Source organism: Euprymna scolopes, chromosome 40 (assembly GCF_053919585.1).
Source record: "Euprymna scolopes isolate OS-2025 chromosome 40, ASM5391958v1, whole genome shotgun sequence".
NCBI lineage: Eukaryota > Metazoa > Mollusca > Cephalopoda > Sepiida > Sepiolidae > Euprymna > Euprymna scolopes.
Genome location: NC_136521.1, coordinates 70,897,183 through 70,911,303, shown reverse-complemented (window position 1 = coordinate 70,911,303; position 14,121 = coordinate 70,897,183). Strand labels below are relative to the sequence as shown.

At 32.6% G+C, this 14,121-nt stretch overlaps 1 protein-coding gene across 32 annotated transcripts in view; it reads left to right on the top strand.

Moving 5' to 3' along the window:
• Window positions 1-14,121, top strand: part of LOC145265633 (calcium/calmodulin-dependent protein kinase type II delta chain-like) — a 705,488-nt gene that overhangs the window by 287,276 nt on the left and 404,091 nt on the right. For all 32 annotated transcript variants that reach the window (XM_080121704.1, XM_080121699.1, XM_080121701.1 and 29 more), the window contains exon 5: window positions 9,062-9,127. In XM_080121704.1, coding sequence (XP_079977830.1) covers window positions 9,062-9,127 — 66 coding nt within the window. The remainder of the gene's footprint in view (window positions 1-9,061; window positions 9,128-14,121) is intronic.

Genomic DNA, 14,121 nt, shown 5'->3' with positions numbered 1-14,121 from the left:
TCCCGCTCCCTTGGCAGAGATCAAATTTTTTTAAACTTTAATCCCAATTTTGACTCCTTGATATTTATTGTTTTGGGCTCAAATCAAATTAAAGTTTGGTTCATGTTCAAGTAACCTACAGCTAAAATTTCAAGTGCTTAGACCCAAAATTGGTGGAGGAGTTTGGTAGAGTTTTCAGAGGTTAAATCGTTGAACTTTGACCCCTTGACAGCCAAATTTCTGGCTGAAAACCGATTAAAAAGATTTTCTCAAATCTCAATACCCCTTCAAATCTCGAGCCTGTAGACTGAAAATTGACAGTAGTTTGGTAGGGAAATATATACACACACAGAGACGATTTCACTTATATATATATATATATATATATATATATATATATATATATATATATATATGCCAGTTGGCATTATTCAGAGGTAGAATAAGCTTAAATATATTTTAATTTATGCAGCTTTCATATTTATTATTCTAAGGTTAATTCTCTATTGATTATTATATTGTACCCATTAATATATAGTAGTGATTTCAAATGTTAAAAAATCAAAACCTTTAAGTCTCTAAAGGTTTTCACTACAATCTGACCTAAGGAAACATGCATCTCCAAATTTTATAAAGTAACCCACTTAAATTTATAAATGTATATTTGGCCAAGTTGATTTATTTATATCTGCCAAGTTCTAATTTTCTAATTTTGACCCCTTAGCAGTTATTTTTTTCCAGCTAAAAACAAAATCAAATTTGTTCTACACGTCTGAATACTCCATATATCAAATTTCAAGTCTGTAGAACACAAATTGACAGAAGTTTGGTAGACTATTCCGCGCGCACACACACACACACACACACACACACACACACACACACACACATAATTACTTTTAATCAGAATTGGGAATCGAAAAAGTCAGAACTTTTTGGGGCATTCAAATAAAAATTAGTCTAATTTCTGATTCCAAAAACAATTTTCTTTTTTTTTGTTTGTTTAAGACTTAATTTTTCATTACTTGTACTAATGATAAATATTTATTGATCTTTATCTCAAACTATCAATGAAATTAAAATCTTTAGATCATAATAATGAAATTAGGTAAAAATGGCATGATAAACGTGGCACAGGTAAAACTAGCATAAAAATGCAGATGAAAATCTCACCAAGTTCATTAAAATCTTGCGTACGATATATAAAGCCATAATCTTAAGAGGTTTGTCAAATTAAAAAGAAAATAGCACTATGAAAAAAACTAATTATTTTAGAATTTATAATGGGCATCATTTTCACATGAATTCAGTGTAAAATGACAGCTAATTTCTGGGCCAGCATTATAAAGGTATATTACTTGATTTTTTTTTTTTTTAGGGGAGAAGATTAAAAGAATTGAAACATACCAGTAATCCTAATTCCGGGTGGAAACAATCCCTCCCTTAACACCACTATCCTTAAATTTGTATGCTCCCCCCAACCTTTTAATCCTACCACGAACTCTAAGTTCGGGTGGCAACAAACCCCTCCTATCCTTAACTCGGCTATTAATTTTAAGTCCAAGTTGCAACAGCATTTCCCCTCCAAAAAAAAAGCAAAAAAAGCAACAAAAACATAATTATATTTAAAATTTAACACAACAAAAATCGTGTGTGTGGTACGGAGGTTATTTAATATTTAAAACTCTAGAGGGAGTCTATGCTCCTTTAAAATAAGTTAATACTTATTTTTAAATATGGCGGGGTGGGGTGAAAGAGAGTTCAATTCCTATTTACAACACAGTGCTCTACGGACAAATTTATCTTTAGTTGACCTTTGGCAACTAAATATTTTCGTTTACTAGCCAAATAGAAAAGTTACTAGCCAAACCCACATGATTTTTAGAATATGATATTTTCGTTCTATGACGAGTATGTACATCATAAAGATTTTTCTGTGTTTTTTTTTTTTTTTTTTTTGATAAGTGTAATTCTAAATATATACCGATTTTTATGTTGATACTTGAAAGTATAAACATTCGACTTTCCTCAGATATTTTTTAAAACAGCCTTTGTTTACAAAAAAAAAGTATATTGTTTTGTTAAACCTTTTATTGTTTAAATTATTTGCCTTTGCTCGTTTTATTTAAAAAAAAAAAAGAAAAAAGTTGAAAAGATATTTTTCACTCAGTAGTGAGCTTTGGAAGAGTGTTGGTGAAAGGACCACAATCGCCAAAAGATAAGTGTTGCATTATTTCTAGTCGCCACTTTGAAAAATCACTCGCAAATGAGACTGTTTCACTCGCAATGTAGAGCCCTGCAATAGCAGAACAAAAGAAATCAATTATAAAAATCGATAATTGCTTGAATACAACAGTAAATTCTAAAATATTTATCCAGTGTAGTTGGAAATGATTAGTGTTTCAAGCTGAAATTCGAAACGCAAGTATATGAGTAACATATATTTTTCATGATAAAAAAAAATGTCGTCAGACTTGTTATTTATTGGGGTGTGCCTGTTATGCACGTTTCATGCCTCATTCAATTTTCTGCCAGGAAAAATTATTTTTTCTGCATTTGTTTAAATGCTATTCTGAGGGAGCCGGAATTAATTATGTCCTGTCAGCATATTGCATGAAGCATTAAACTTATCTAACAGGTACACACAATAAATAACATCGCTGAAAACATTTAATGTTATTTTTTCACTGGCTTAGAAATTAAAAGTATAAATAAAAAACTTTATAAAATGGTACCAAAACATTGAATATAACTGTCTCTCTCTCTCTCTCTCTCTCTCTCTCTCTCTATATATATATATATATATATATATATATATATATATATATATATATATATATATATATATATAGTAACGTTTGTATGTATGTTTACAACTCTCCTACATTCCACACTATTGGAACGATCATGACCAAACCTGGCATGATGATGGTTCACCCAACCTAGGGATGGTGTAATAGGGATAACTTGGGGTTTGCCACCTTAAACAATAGTTGCTCTTACAACATCCACTTGCTACAAGGGTGCCCACTTAGTGGGTACCTGAGCATACAAAAAATTCCTGCACGAGGTTGTTTGCTCAGCAACCGACAAGGCTAATATGCTTGCCAGCCGGTTTGCCTCGAACTCCACACTGGACACTTCCAACCACCCCCTCCCTGACTTTCCTTTGCAGACAGACGCCATGCTAGACAATCTAAAAATCACCCCTGCTCAGGTACATGCTATCATAAAAAATCTTGACACTTCTAAAGCATGTGGACCTGATCTCATCCCAGCTGTGCTATTAAAAAAGTGCTCAGCCGAAGTAGCTCCAGTTCTCTCCAAACTCTACAACAAATGCCTTAATGAATCCTGCTTTCCGGGCTGTTGGAAAACTGCTTCTGTGGTACCAATATTCAAGAATTCTGGCGAAAGAACTGACCCATCAAATTATCGCCCCATTAGCCTCCTCCCACTTTTCGCCAAAATATTTGAGACCATAATTAATTATGCTCTAGTCCGGCACCTTACAGATGCTAAACTTCTGACTGACAAACAATATGGATTTAAACAAGCCTGTTCCACAGCTGACATCCTCACTGTAATCTCTGAACGTATATACCATTCACTGGACAAAGCGGGGGAGGGCAGAGCGGTAGCTCTAGATATATCTAAGGCTTTTGACAGGGTATGGCACAAGGGCCTCCTCAGGAAAATTAAATCATACGGTATCACTGGTAGAATACTTAGCATAATTGAATCCTTCTTAGACAAGAGAAAAATCCAGGTTGTCCTTGATGGTCGAACATCTAAACAGTGTGATATAAATGCGGGAGTGCCTCAAGGGTCTATACTTGGACCTCTATTGTTCCTGATATTTATTAATGACCTCCCCGACAAAACTGTCTCTGAGATGGGTATATATGCTGATGACACTACTCTCTATAACAGGCATGACAGGAAAACAAATGAACACATATCTAAAGAAATGGCAAAAACACTAGAGGATAACCTCCAATTTGTAGTGGAATGGGGACATAAATGGATGGTCACATTCAATGTTGCCAAGACTAAACTGGTTTCCTTCAATAATTACAAGAAACCTTCTCTGCCACCAATAGCAATGGCTAGTGACTCCCTGTCTGAGAGTACATCTTTCAAACTGCTTGGCCTAACGTTCACAGGAAACATGAGCTGGAACAATTATATTGAAAACATTGCCAGGGCCGCTGCGAAAAAGGTAGGCTCTCTCTACCGTGCTAGAAAACTACTGACACCTGAAAGTATCCTGTACCTCTATAAGGCCACCATTCGCCCATGTATGGAGTATTGTTGTCACATGTGGGCTGGTGCATCTGCTACTAGTGTCTCGTTCCTAGACAAGATTCAAAAAAGAGTCGCCAATCTGATAGGCCCTGAACTGGCATCCAAGCTTCAGCCTCTGTCCCATCGATGAAACGTTGCATCCCTCTGCTTGTTCTACAAGTATCTTAATGGTGAATGCTCTGACGAACTGCAGACACTTGTGCCCCCACAACGTAGACACCCTCGACAAACCTGACAGGCAGCTAAATCCCACCCCCACACAGTAGAGATCCCTAGATGTAAAAGATCTTTCTACTCCAGTAGTTTCTTCCCCAGAACCGCTAGACTCTGGAATTCCATTCCAGGTTCCTGCTTCCCTAACTGTACTGACATGCAGAAGTTCAAGTGCAATGTGAACCGACATCTTGCTGCCCAAATCCCTACATAGTACCCCAGTAGTTGCTGCCCCTGATAGTAGCCCCCTACATCAAAGTGGCAATGTGCCTTGTTTGGGGTGAAAATGTAATAAATAAATAAAAGAAATAAAAAAATAAAACAAAGTCTGGGTATCTTTGCTAGTTATATACAATTAAGTTATCAAAGAGTAAATCTTTAACATAGCTAAACTTATCGATAAGAAAAGCGCAACAATATTAAGAGGAGCAATCATTAATATAATATTTGCAGTATCTTTTTTTAAGCAGGTTTCGTAAATTAATATAGACAATTCCTGTCCCCATATTTTGGTTCTGATCCTTTCTAGTTTTCTTATTTCTGGAAGAAATGACTGATGTAACTACCATAGTAGTCGCTGAGTATTTTCAGATCCATCCAGATCCATTTTCAGGGATGGTTAACAGTAAAAATATTTATAGAAGTGATTTTCCCCCTCTCAGTAAGTCACGTTATAATTTATATTAATAGGTTCTATTTTACTTTTAAAACCATTTAAGAATATTATGGTGGTTATTGAAATCTATTTTGTAAATGCTTTTTTTTTCTTTACATAGTAGAGCTTTTAGTATATGAAATTTTTACATTTTAATAGTATGTTCAAGAATAGGTGTGTTCATATATATATATATATATATATATATATTATAATAATTATTTATCCGCGTGTTTTATGTTCACTAATAACTATCAGTGTTGTTTGTATGTTAGCCGAAGTTATGTTAATCTATATAACAAAGGGAACCCAGTCTATTTTTCAAATTATCAGTATATTTTTGCTTATGAAATCTGTTTCATTCTGAATAGTCGGTCAATTAGGGAAATTATCAGTCGGTGTTCTTTACAGAATAATAATGAAATTTCAATCGATTTCATTGATTACACCTTCTATCCAACCCAATGCTTTTAGTAACACATTTCCTGTTAATTTTCATTGAATAGTCAACAGAAATGAATATCCAATAAAATTCTCTTGTTTGTTAAAAATGTAAAATGCATATATCTTTCATAACTTTCATTTTATTATTTCGTTTTAACACTTAAATTCAAACAGTTATTATATAGTCGAAATTTCATTCATGTATTTCTGCATTCATCTTCATTCATTCACATACTTTTTGATTGCAAACCTTATGGATGAAAAAAAAAAAACTCATACTAAATAAAATAAAAAAATAATAATAATAAACGTTAAATATTGTTAAAATAAACTTAATTTATTATTATAAGACTCTATCTGAACGGATATCATGTCATTTCAGCGTGCAAAGTTTGCTATTTTGATTCGTTTGTCTTTAGTATAGAACACCATTAGAATAAGCCGATATTATTAGCATGTAGTTATGTAGAATACTTCTACAAATGAATGCTTCCAACTTTTTTGATTTGAACGTAAATTTCCCCCACTTTCTGATCAAAATCCATTTTTGTTAAATAAGGACAAGCTGATTTCCCCTCTTATGACATTTCTTTTTCCAAAAACTGAACATGTTAATTTTGCTATGAAGGCTAATACTTCAAGCAATTCATGATGGGGGTAGGGGAGTTAAATGACTTTTGTTTCATCAAAGAACGACTTCCTATACCCCCCCCCATACACACTTAATGCCTTTCTCTTAATTTTGACTTAGTTGAAACTGATTGGAGTTATTTAAGAAAATAATTGTTTTTTTATGCTGTTCTCTTTCAACACACACACTCACACACAGGTTGAGAAATTCATCTTGATTTAAGTTTTTTGCCAGTGGCTGCTCACATCCATGACATCCTCTTTCAATCAACTATTCCATAGTGTTTATATAATCATTTACAGTATTAATGTTTTCTTATGTATACATTATGTATTGGTATAATTCAGAATATTATCCTCATTCTAATATAGAGATTATTTTGGCCATTGCACTTTGACTTTTTTCAAGGGTCCTTTTGTTGAAAGCGTTAATCATTTGCAAAAGAAATCGATCAATGATTGACATACACAAGAAATTTAGTATAGATTCACGATGAGATTATTGGCTTTTTTCTCTTGGTGTGTTTATATATATATATATATATATATATATATATATATATATATATATATATATATATATAATGTATATATCCACTTATTTTGTGCTTCCATTTTAAAATTAAATGTTTTTAACTCTTTTTCAAAGTGTTTTTTTAACATGTTTTATTAACTACTTGTACTCATATATATATATATATATATATATATATATATATATATATATATATATATATATATATATATATATATATATACTTTTAAAGCTCAAGATTTAGAAAGTTTTCTGCTTTTACTAAGCCAACCAGAATGAAGAAAGAACAGTTTAGAGAGAATATATATATATATATATATATATATATATGAGGTTGCTATTTTCCAAAGGTAGGTTAGCCAGTTAAATATAACGAGGTTCATGCGAGAGTGCTCAATACAGAAGTAGAGCAAGTTACATTTGTTTATTTAAAGACATATATATTAGTGTTGGGACGATTAATCGAAATAATCGGAACTTGGGGGTATCGGAATCGAAAAAATTATAGTCTAATTTCTGATTCCAAACCGATTCTTTAAAATTTTTAAATAAAAAACCAAACAAGCACAAATTGTTTGTTTTTTTTTATTAGAAGTTGTTCTTTTATAACATAAGACTGAGAAAGGACACAAAATGAGTTATAAATCTCATTTACAGATTTAACATTGATTAACAGAGTTTAATTTATTTTATTTCTTAGTCATTTATAACTTGCCTATTGTCTTTAAAATTGTTTCACATCTATTTGCTAAAATGTCTATGTGCTGAAAATAATTAAAGTTTTATGGAACCTTTTTGGACACAAGGAAATCCTCAGACCCTCCAAACCTAATTTAATTTGTTTTTATTAGTTTTTATAGTAAACAAAGTAAATATTCTAGAGTTCACTTGTCTATTCAATATCACAGATTTTCAAAAGCTTTTCGCATCTATTTGATAAATGGCTATATGGCGCCTATTAAAGACTTGGACATTAATATCAAAGATTTAACATGCTTGGAAGTTTGGTGGGGGGGGGGCTGGTTTTTCATGATCACCACATCCTTTGAAATATTGCATGTTTCCTTACATTTTGTTTGGTTTTGGCACAAGTGAAAATATAAATGAAAATCTCTGGAAGTTTGTCAAAACTTTGGAAGAGCAAACATTGAGAAGTTTGTTAACTTAAAAAAAAAAAACAACTTTCATTTACATTTAAAATATCCAAAACATGAGATTCTACATTTTTAGGCAATTATGTGTGAGTACTGAAAAGTTATTGTAGAATTTAGAATGGGGATACATTGTGCATATAAATATAATGTAAACTGATCCCATATCGGTACATTGTAACTTTTTAATCAGTTAAGTAATTTTTACCACTAATTCTAAGGCCAATCAGCAAATTCATAAAATCACATGTAAGTGCTATATTTTTCGTATTCCCACCTTTTGTCTCATTTTACCTACCAATTGTCGACTATTTTCAACTGTTTATGAAAACTTTCAAGTAGCATGTTGTATACTAATGACGAACTGATACAATTTGGCTTTGTTTAAAATCAAAAACTTTTCTTGTCTTTTAATTTGCAAGGAAAACATTTGAGAAAAAATATATACGCGGAAATTACCCAGGGATTTATGTAATGATTTGAAAATTTATAAAAACAATTTAAAAAAAAAAATTTTTAATTTTTAAAAATATATATATATATATATATATATATATATATATTCTCTAAACTGTTCTTTCTCCATTCTGATTGGCTTAGTAAAAGCAGAAGACTTTCTAAACATTGAGCTTTAAAAGTCTGCATTCTTGGCTGCTTCATTTATTTCAACCTAATAAAACATTGTAAACAATCAATTTTTTCCCCTTATCTATTTTTTGTTTTCATTTCCTTTTTTTTGTACTTTCCTTCCCTTTTCCTTCGTTTTTCCCTTTTCCTCCCCTTTCCCTTTCCTTCCCTTTTTCCTTTTCTTCCCCTTTTCCCTTTTTCTTTTTCCTTTTCTTTCCCTTTTTCCTTTTCTGTTCCTTTGCTATTTTTTCTTTTTGTCCCTTTGCGTTTTCCTCTCTTTCCCCTTTCAATGTCTTTGTTTTTCTTCCCTTCCTTTTTTCTTGGTTTTATTTATTTTTTGTTTTTTCTTTTTTCTTTTTCTTTTCTTTTCTGATCTTTTGGTCTGTTTTTCCTTTAACTCTTTTACATTTGTTCCCGTTTTATGTGTTTTTCTATGATGTTATGAATGTCCTTTGCATGTTATTTCTCTGTGTTTACCATGTTCACTAAACCTTGTGCATTTTTTTTTTCTGTTTCCAGGGTAACCGGAGGAGAGTTATTTGAGGATATAGTTGCTAGAGAGTTTTATAGTGAAGCAGATGCAAGGTATTGATTTCTCCTTTCACTCTTTCGCTCTCATTTTTTGCTTTCCTTAAACCATTCATACTAAAAAATACAAAAAATGGCATTCATCTTTTGTCATCCATCATTGGATGAGAGAAAGGTTTTATTGTTATCAAAAATCACTTTTAGTAGAAAACACGTTTTGTTAAAGACCATTACCTTTTATGGTATAATACTGGACAGTTACCTCCCCTTGGCCTTTTGATCATTATTATCTAGGCGTCATCATCATATTCAATTTAGCATCCATTTTACATGTTGGTGTGATTTGGGCAGCTTTTAGAAATTTATCTCCAAACTAACTCGTCTCTGGCCGGGTTTTCATTTATCTCTTATCACTTTCTCTCACAATGTCCTTGACTTTGTCCTCTGAACTGAACCTGCTGCCTTAACTGTTCTACACCTAAGAACTCTTCTTTTTTTTTTTTTCAACATGGCCCATACCATTGGAGTCTACTCTTTAAGACATACTTTTCAAATTTATTATTCCTTTGAGGTTATCAGATCTGTCTTTAGGACTTGCATTACACATCCAGCGTATCATTCTCATATCATTTCTCTCGATGCAGCACATATCCAAAACTCTTATTGGCCAGGTTTCATTTCCATAAATCATCACACTATGTAGACATGCATTTCTATCACACCCCCTTGGCAAACTTTCACAAAAAATACTCGTCTAGCTGAACCCACTATCAATAATTTCCTCCACTCTTTATCTGTGCACTGCCCGAAAGCCCACTGCCCGCGCGCCCTCCGGGGCCCGGGCGACAAGATCAAAGTGTAGTATCTGTTCCGGCAGATACTGCAAGCTATGACTAGCTATGACTAGCAAAGACCAGATGTGGGGGCAACCCCACATGCCTGACCATTAACCAGCTCCCATTTCCCACCTCTCGGGAGCTGGTCCCCTTCTTCCCTTCCCCCTCCCTTCACTCCTCACATTAAAAATCGGCCTTGTGCCTAATTTGCTCGGTGGGGGAGCAAATAAATACCATCTGTTCCGACAGATACTGCAAGCAAAGACCAGATGTGGGGGCAACCCCACATACCTGACCTTTAACCAGCTCCCATTTCCCACCTCTCGGGAGCTGGTCCCCTTTTTCCCTTCCCCCTCCCTTCACTCCTTACATTAAAAATTGGCCTTGTGCCTAATTTGCTTGGTGGGGGAGCAAATAAATACCCACTCTTTATCTGTGTCTAAACCTAAATGTGGATTCCAATGAATCTGCCGAAAAAGTGGTTTTATTGTCCCCAGTGATCAAGCATTGGGCTGGGGAAAGCCTTATATTACAATCAAGACTATTCTATCTTTTTTCACACATCTCCCTATACCGTATAGATTTAATATTCCTCTGAAGTCATCAGGCTTAATTCTGATGACTTCAGATGAAGATTAAATCTGTATGCTATTGAGACGTGTGCAGAAAAATAGAATTCAGTGGTATGGCCATGTTGAGACAAATAGATAAGAGTTGAGGTAGCAGGTTCATAATCTCTATTTTTCTTCTATCAACTCAGGAGTAAATTTTAAGATTTTGGCAAAAGTCCAAAAAACCTATTAGAATTTTTATTTTGATCTGATTTTTGTAAATTGGTATTAAAAAGAGGAAACGTTTTTATTGTTTGAATCCAATTAGTTTTGCCAAATCAATTGTAGATTCAATATTGTCTGTTTGGTTCTTTAACATCACTAATTGATCTGAGTGTTGGTGTCTGCAACCATTGTTACCTCTATAGCCACTTTAGCATATTAAAAAATTAAATAGTATCTAGCATTCACTTATTTTGAAAATATTTCCTTAGGGCAAGGTGAAAATAGTAAAAAAAAAAAAAAAGCATTGATTGAACAGTTAGAAAGAGCAAACAAGTGTGAAATTGTTTTTGATAAATATTGCTATTTATTAAAAATAAAATAATTTTTTTTTTTTCTTCAAATTTTCAAATAAAATATATACCATGATGGTGGTAATCCCTGGCATGACTTGAGATTTTTGGAGTTAAGTTAACTCCAAGCATCATGCCAGGCATTACCACCACCGTGGCATATAAAAGAAAAAGAAGAAAAAGAACAACTGTCCAATTTCCTAAAGATGAATATTTTACTATTTGAAAATTTGAAAGAAAAATAAGAAAATTCAATTTTATCTATAATATAAATCTTACGTGTCTGTTTAAATGTATGTATGTATGATTGTATGTCTGGATAAAACTTTCGACATAGGCGACAGAATTTCACGAGATCAGTATTATTTTGAAGCTCGATCCTTGGGACGATAAATATCGAAAAATTGGCTAAAAATATGAATTCTTTCACCCTTAATCGGGCTCTTTTCTACAAAGAGGGGTCGCTTTTTTTGCTTATGTTTTCAAAAGTCATTCCCTCTTTTTGATTGACTAGCCTTAGTTTAAACCTTCACTTTCGGTTTGGTGATGGATGCAATGGTAAAGACGTTAACTTTTTTTTTTTTTGCTCAACACACACCTCAAACGCCCGGGCAACGCTGGGCACACCTAGGCTAGTTTTTAATAAATAGCAGTATTTATTAAAAACAATTTCACACTTGTCTGGTCTTTCTAACTGTTAACTCTTAAATTATTACCAAGTGTTTCAAATCGTGAATTCCTTTTTAAAAAGCGTTGAATTTCCCTGGGATCTATTCAAATGAACCATCTTTGTGTCCCCGAGAACTCAATCCACATCCCCAACTATTAGTATGTAATTAATTTTTGTAAAACTAATTTTTCTTTCTTTTTTTTTTTTTCTTTCTTTGCTTTATTTTATTTGACAAGATCAAATCTAGCATTTGATTTTTAGTATAAACTAGCAGGGCTACCCGGCGTTGCTCGGGACCGTATAAACAATGAAAAAACAAAAGCAGATATTGAACATATGTTTTATTCTTAGGGGAGAGGAATCTTTCATCTCAAGTTTTAGCGTTAATGACAGGTTTTTTGGGGGCCCCCCTCGAAGATAACTGATCAGTTGACCAACTTCTAGTAGTCCGTTTGACGTGAAATTTCGATATTTGTCATCCGGGTGATGGGGCTTCGATATGATACCAAATTTGTCAAGTTTGGTTCCGTCTTTCAAAAGTTTTAGCGTTACAAACAAACATACATACATACATACATACACACCGATTTTTGCCTTTTATATATATAGAAGACAGATATTACCCTCCACCCCACCCTTCCTCAAGTACTAATAAATGGTGAGGCAGATTCATGTCTGTTATTAAAATATTCATCTTTTTTTATTGTCCAGTACTATATTATAAGAAAAATATTTTCAATACATTTTTCAGTCATGTTTCAGAATCTCATATTTTTACTAAACAAAATTGAGCCATGTAAATCTTTCTCATATATATATATATATATATATATATATATATTTAAAATTAATAATAATGATATTACTTATTAATAAAAGGGATAATAATGATTAACGCTAATACTACTAATGGCTGTCTACTAGGTTTCAAATATGACCTTCAGAGAAAATCTGTTCAGTCTTGACAGATTATTAGTACCCACTGTATAGGTAGCCATGTGTGTAATTGTGAAGCAAGGGTTGTGCAATCTCCAACCCTTCCTCTCTTGAGTCAGCACAGTTTGAGTCTAGTGACTGAGAAATACATGATTATTGGAAACAATGCCGAGATAAGTGGAGAGAAAGTTAAGCAACATTGAATCTGGTCAGTACTAAAATGGGTGCCTATTTGGAATGCCAGGTGCTGTATGTGCTCTCCGCTTATAATAATAATAATTATAATATTTGACAATAGTAATAATACTTATTGATAGTAATGACTTTGACACCAATAACAATAGTAAAAATAATTTTAACTAATTACAATACCATTGACAATTATAATGATTATAACAAGTAGTAATACTGATGATTATAGGTCCTGGATATGACCTTAAACTATATCCGGTGATGAAGCCCCAGCTTGCGGGCTTTGGGGAGTGTGGAGCCACCCTTTAATTGCCATTGCTCCCAGGTCCACTCTGGCCCGGAGTGGTAGTACCTGTTAGGGTCCCAACTATGGGTTAAATAGAAACCGACTTAAAAACAACAAATATATTCTATTTAAAAAATTTTCTTCTGAATCTTTGGATTCGGCATTAAATAACCTGAAAAGGGTTGATATGCCGTAAAATAAAAACAACCAACCAACTGATGATTATAACCAATAGAAATAATACTGTCTTGAGCACAAGTGCAATATGTACAAGAGCGATCTGTAAAAATATTTGCAACATATATTGAAGCTCGCAAAAACAGTCATGTGCAAAATATATTAAGCTCTAATAGAGATATCCATGATCTTTTAAACAAAGGTATCACAAAAATGATGTCCAATAAACATGTTGCATTATTTAAATGTGTGTTTGTCTACTACTTTTATGAATATAATTTTAATGTTAACTTCTAAAATAATTGTATCTTTGTAACATGAAAAATAATTTTTTCCAATTGTTTGATCAATAACATTTTGTGTGTAAAATACATTTTTGTTGTTTGATAAAACGTGTATCATACTGTATTATGTTTTCATATTAAAAAAAATTAACATTTAAAAAATGCTCTTTTAATACTAAATATTTAATGAAGATTTTTAAGAATGTTTTCTTTCTTCACACTGGGATGTCACAATCTTTTTCATACTATCCCCCTTTCATTTTTTTTTTTCTTAAATTAAGCCTGGCTCCATATTATATATATATTTGTGCCAATTGCAACTCCCGAAAAGGGAAATAATTCATTGTTTACTTGTATTCTTCACTTAAGGCCGTAAGGTAAAATTACATCAATTTCTAATCAACAATCTTGAAAACCAACCAAAGCCAATTTTACAACACTCCTGGTTGGTTGTTTTCATTCATAAGGTTGATAATTAAAACCATTCTCCATAGACAAATTTGTTTTAATTTAATTTTACATTTATGGAGAATAGAACCTACTT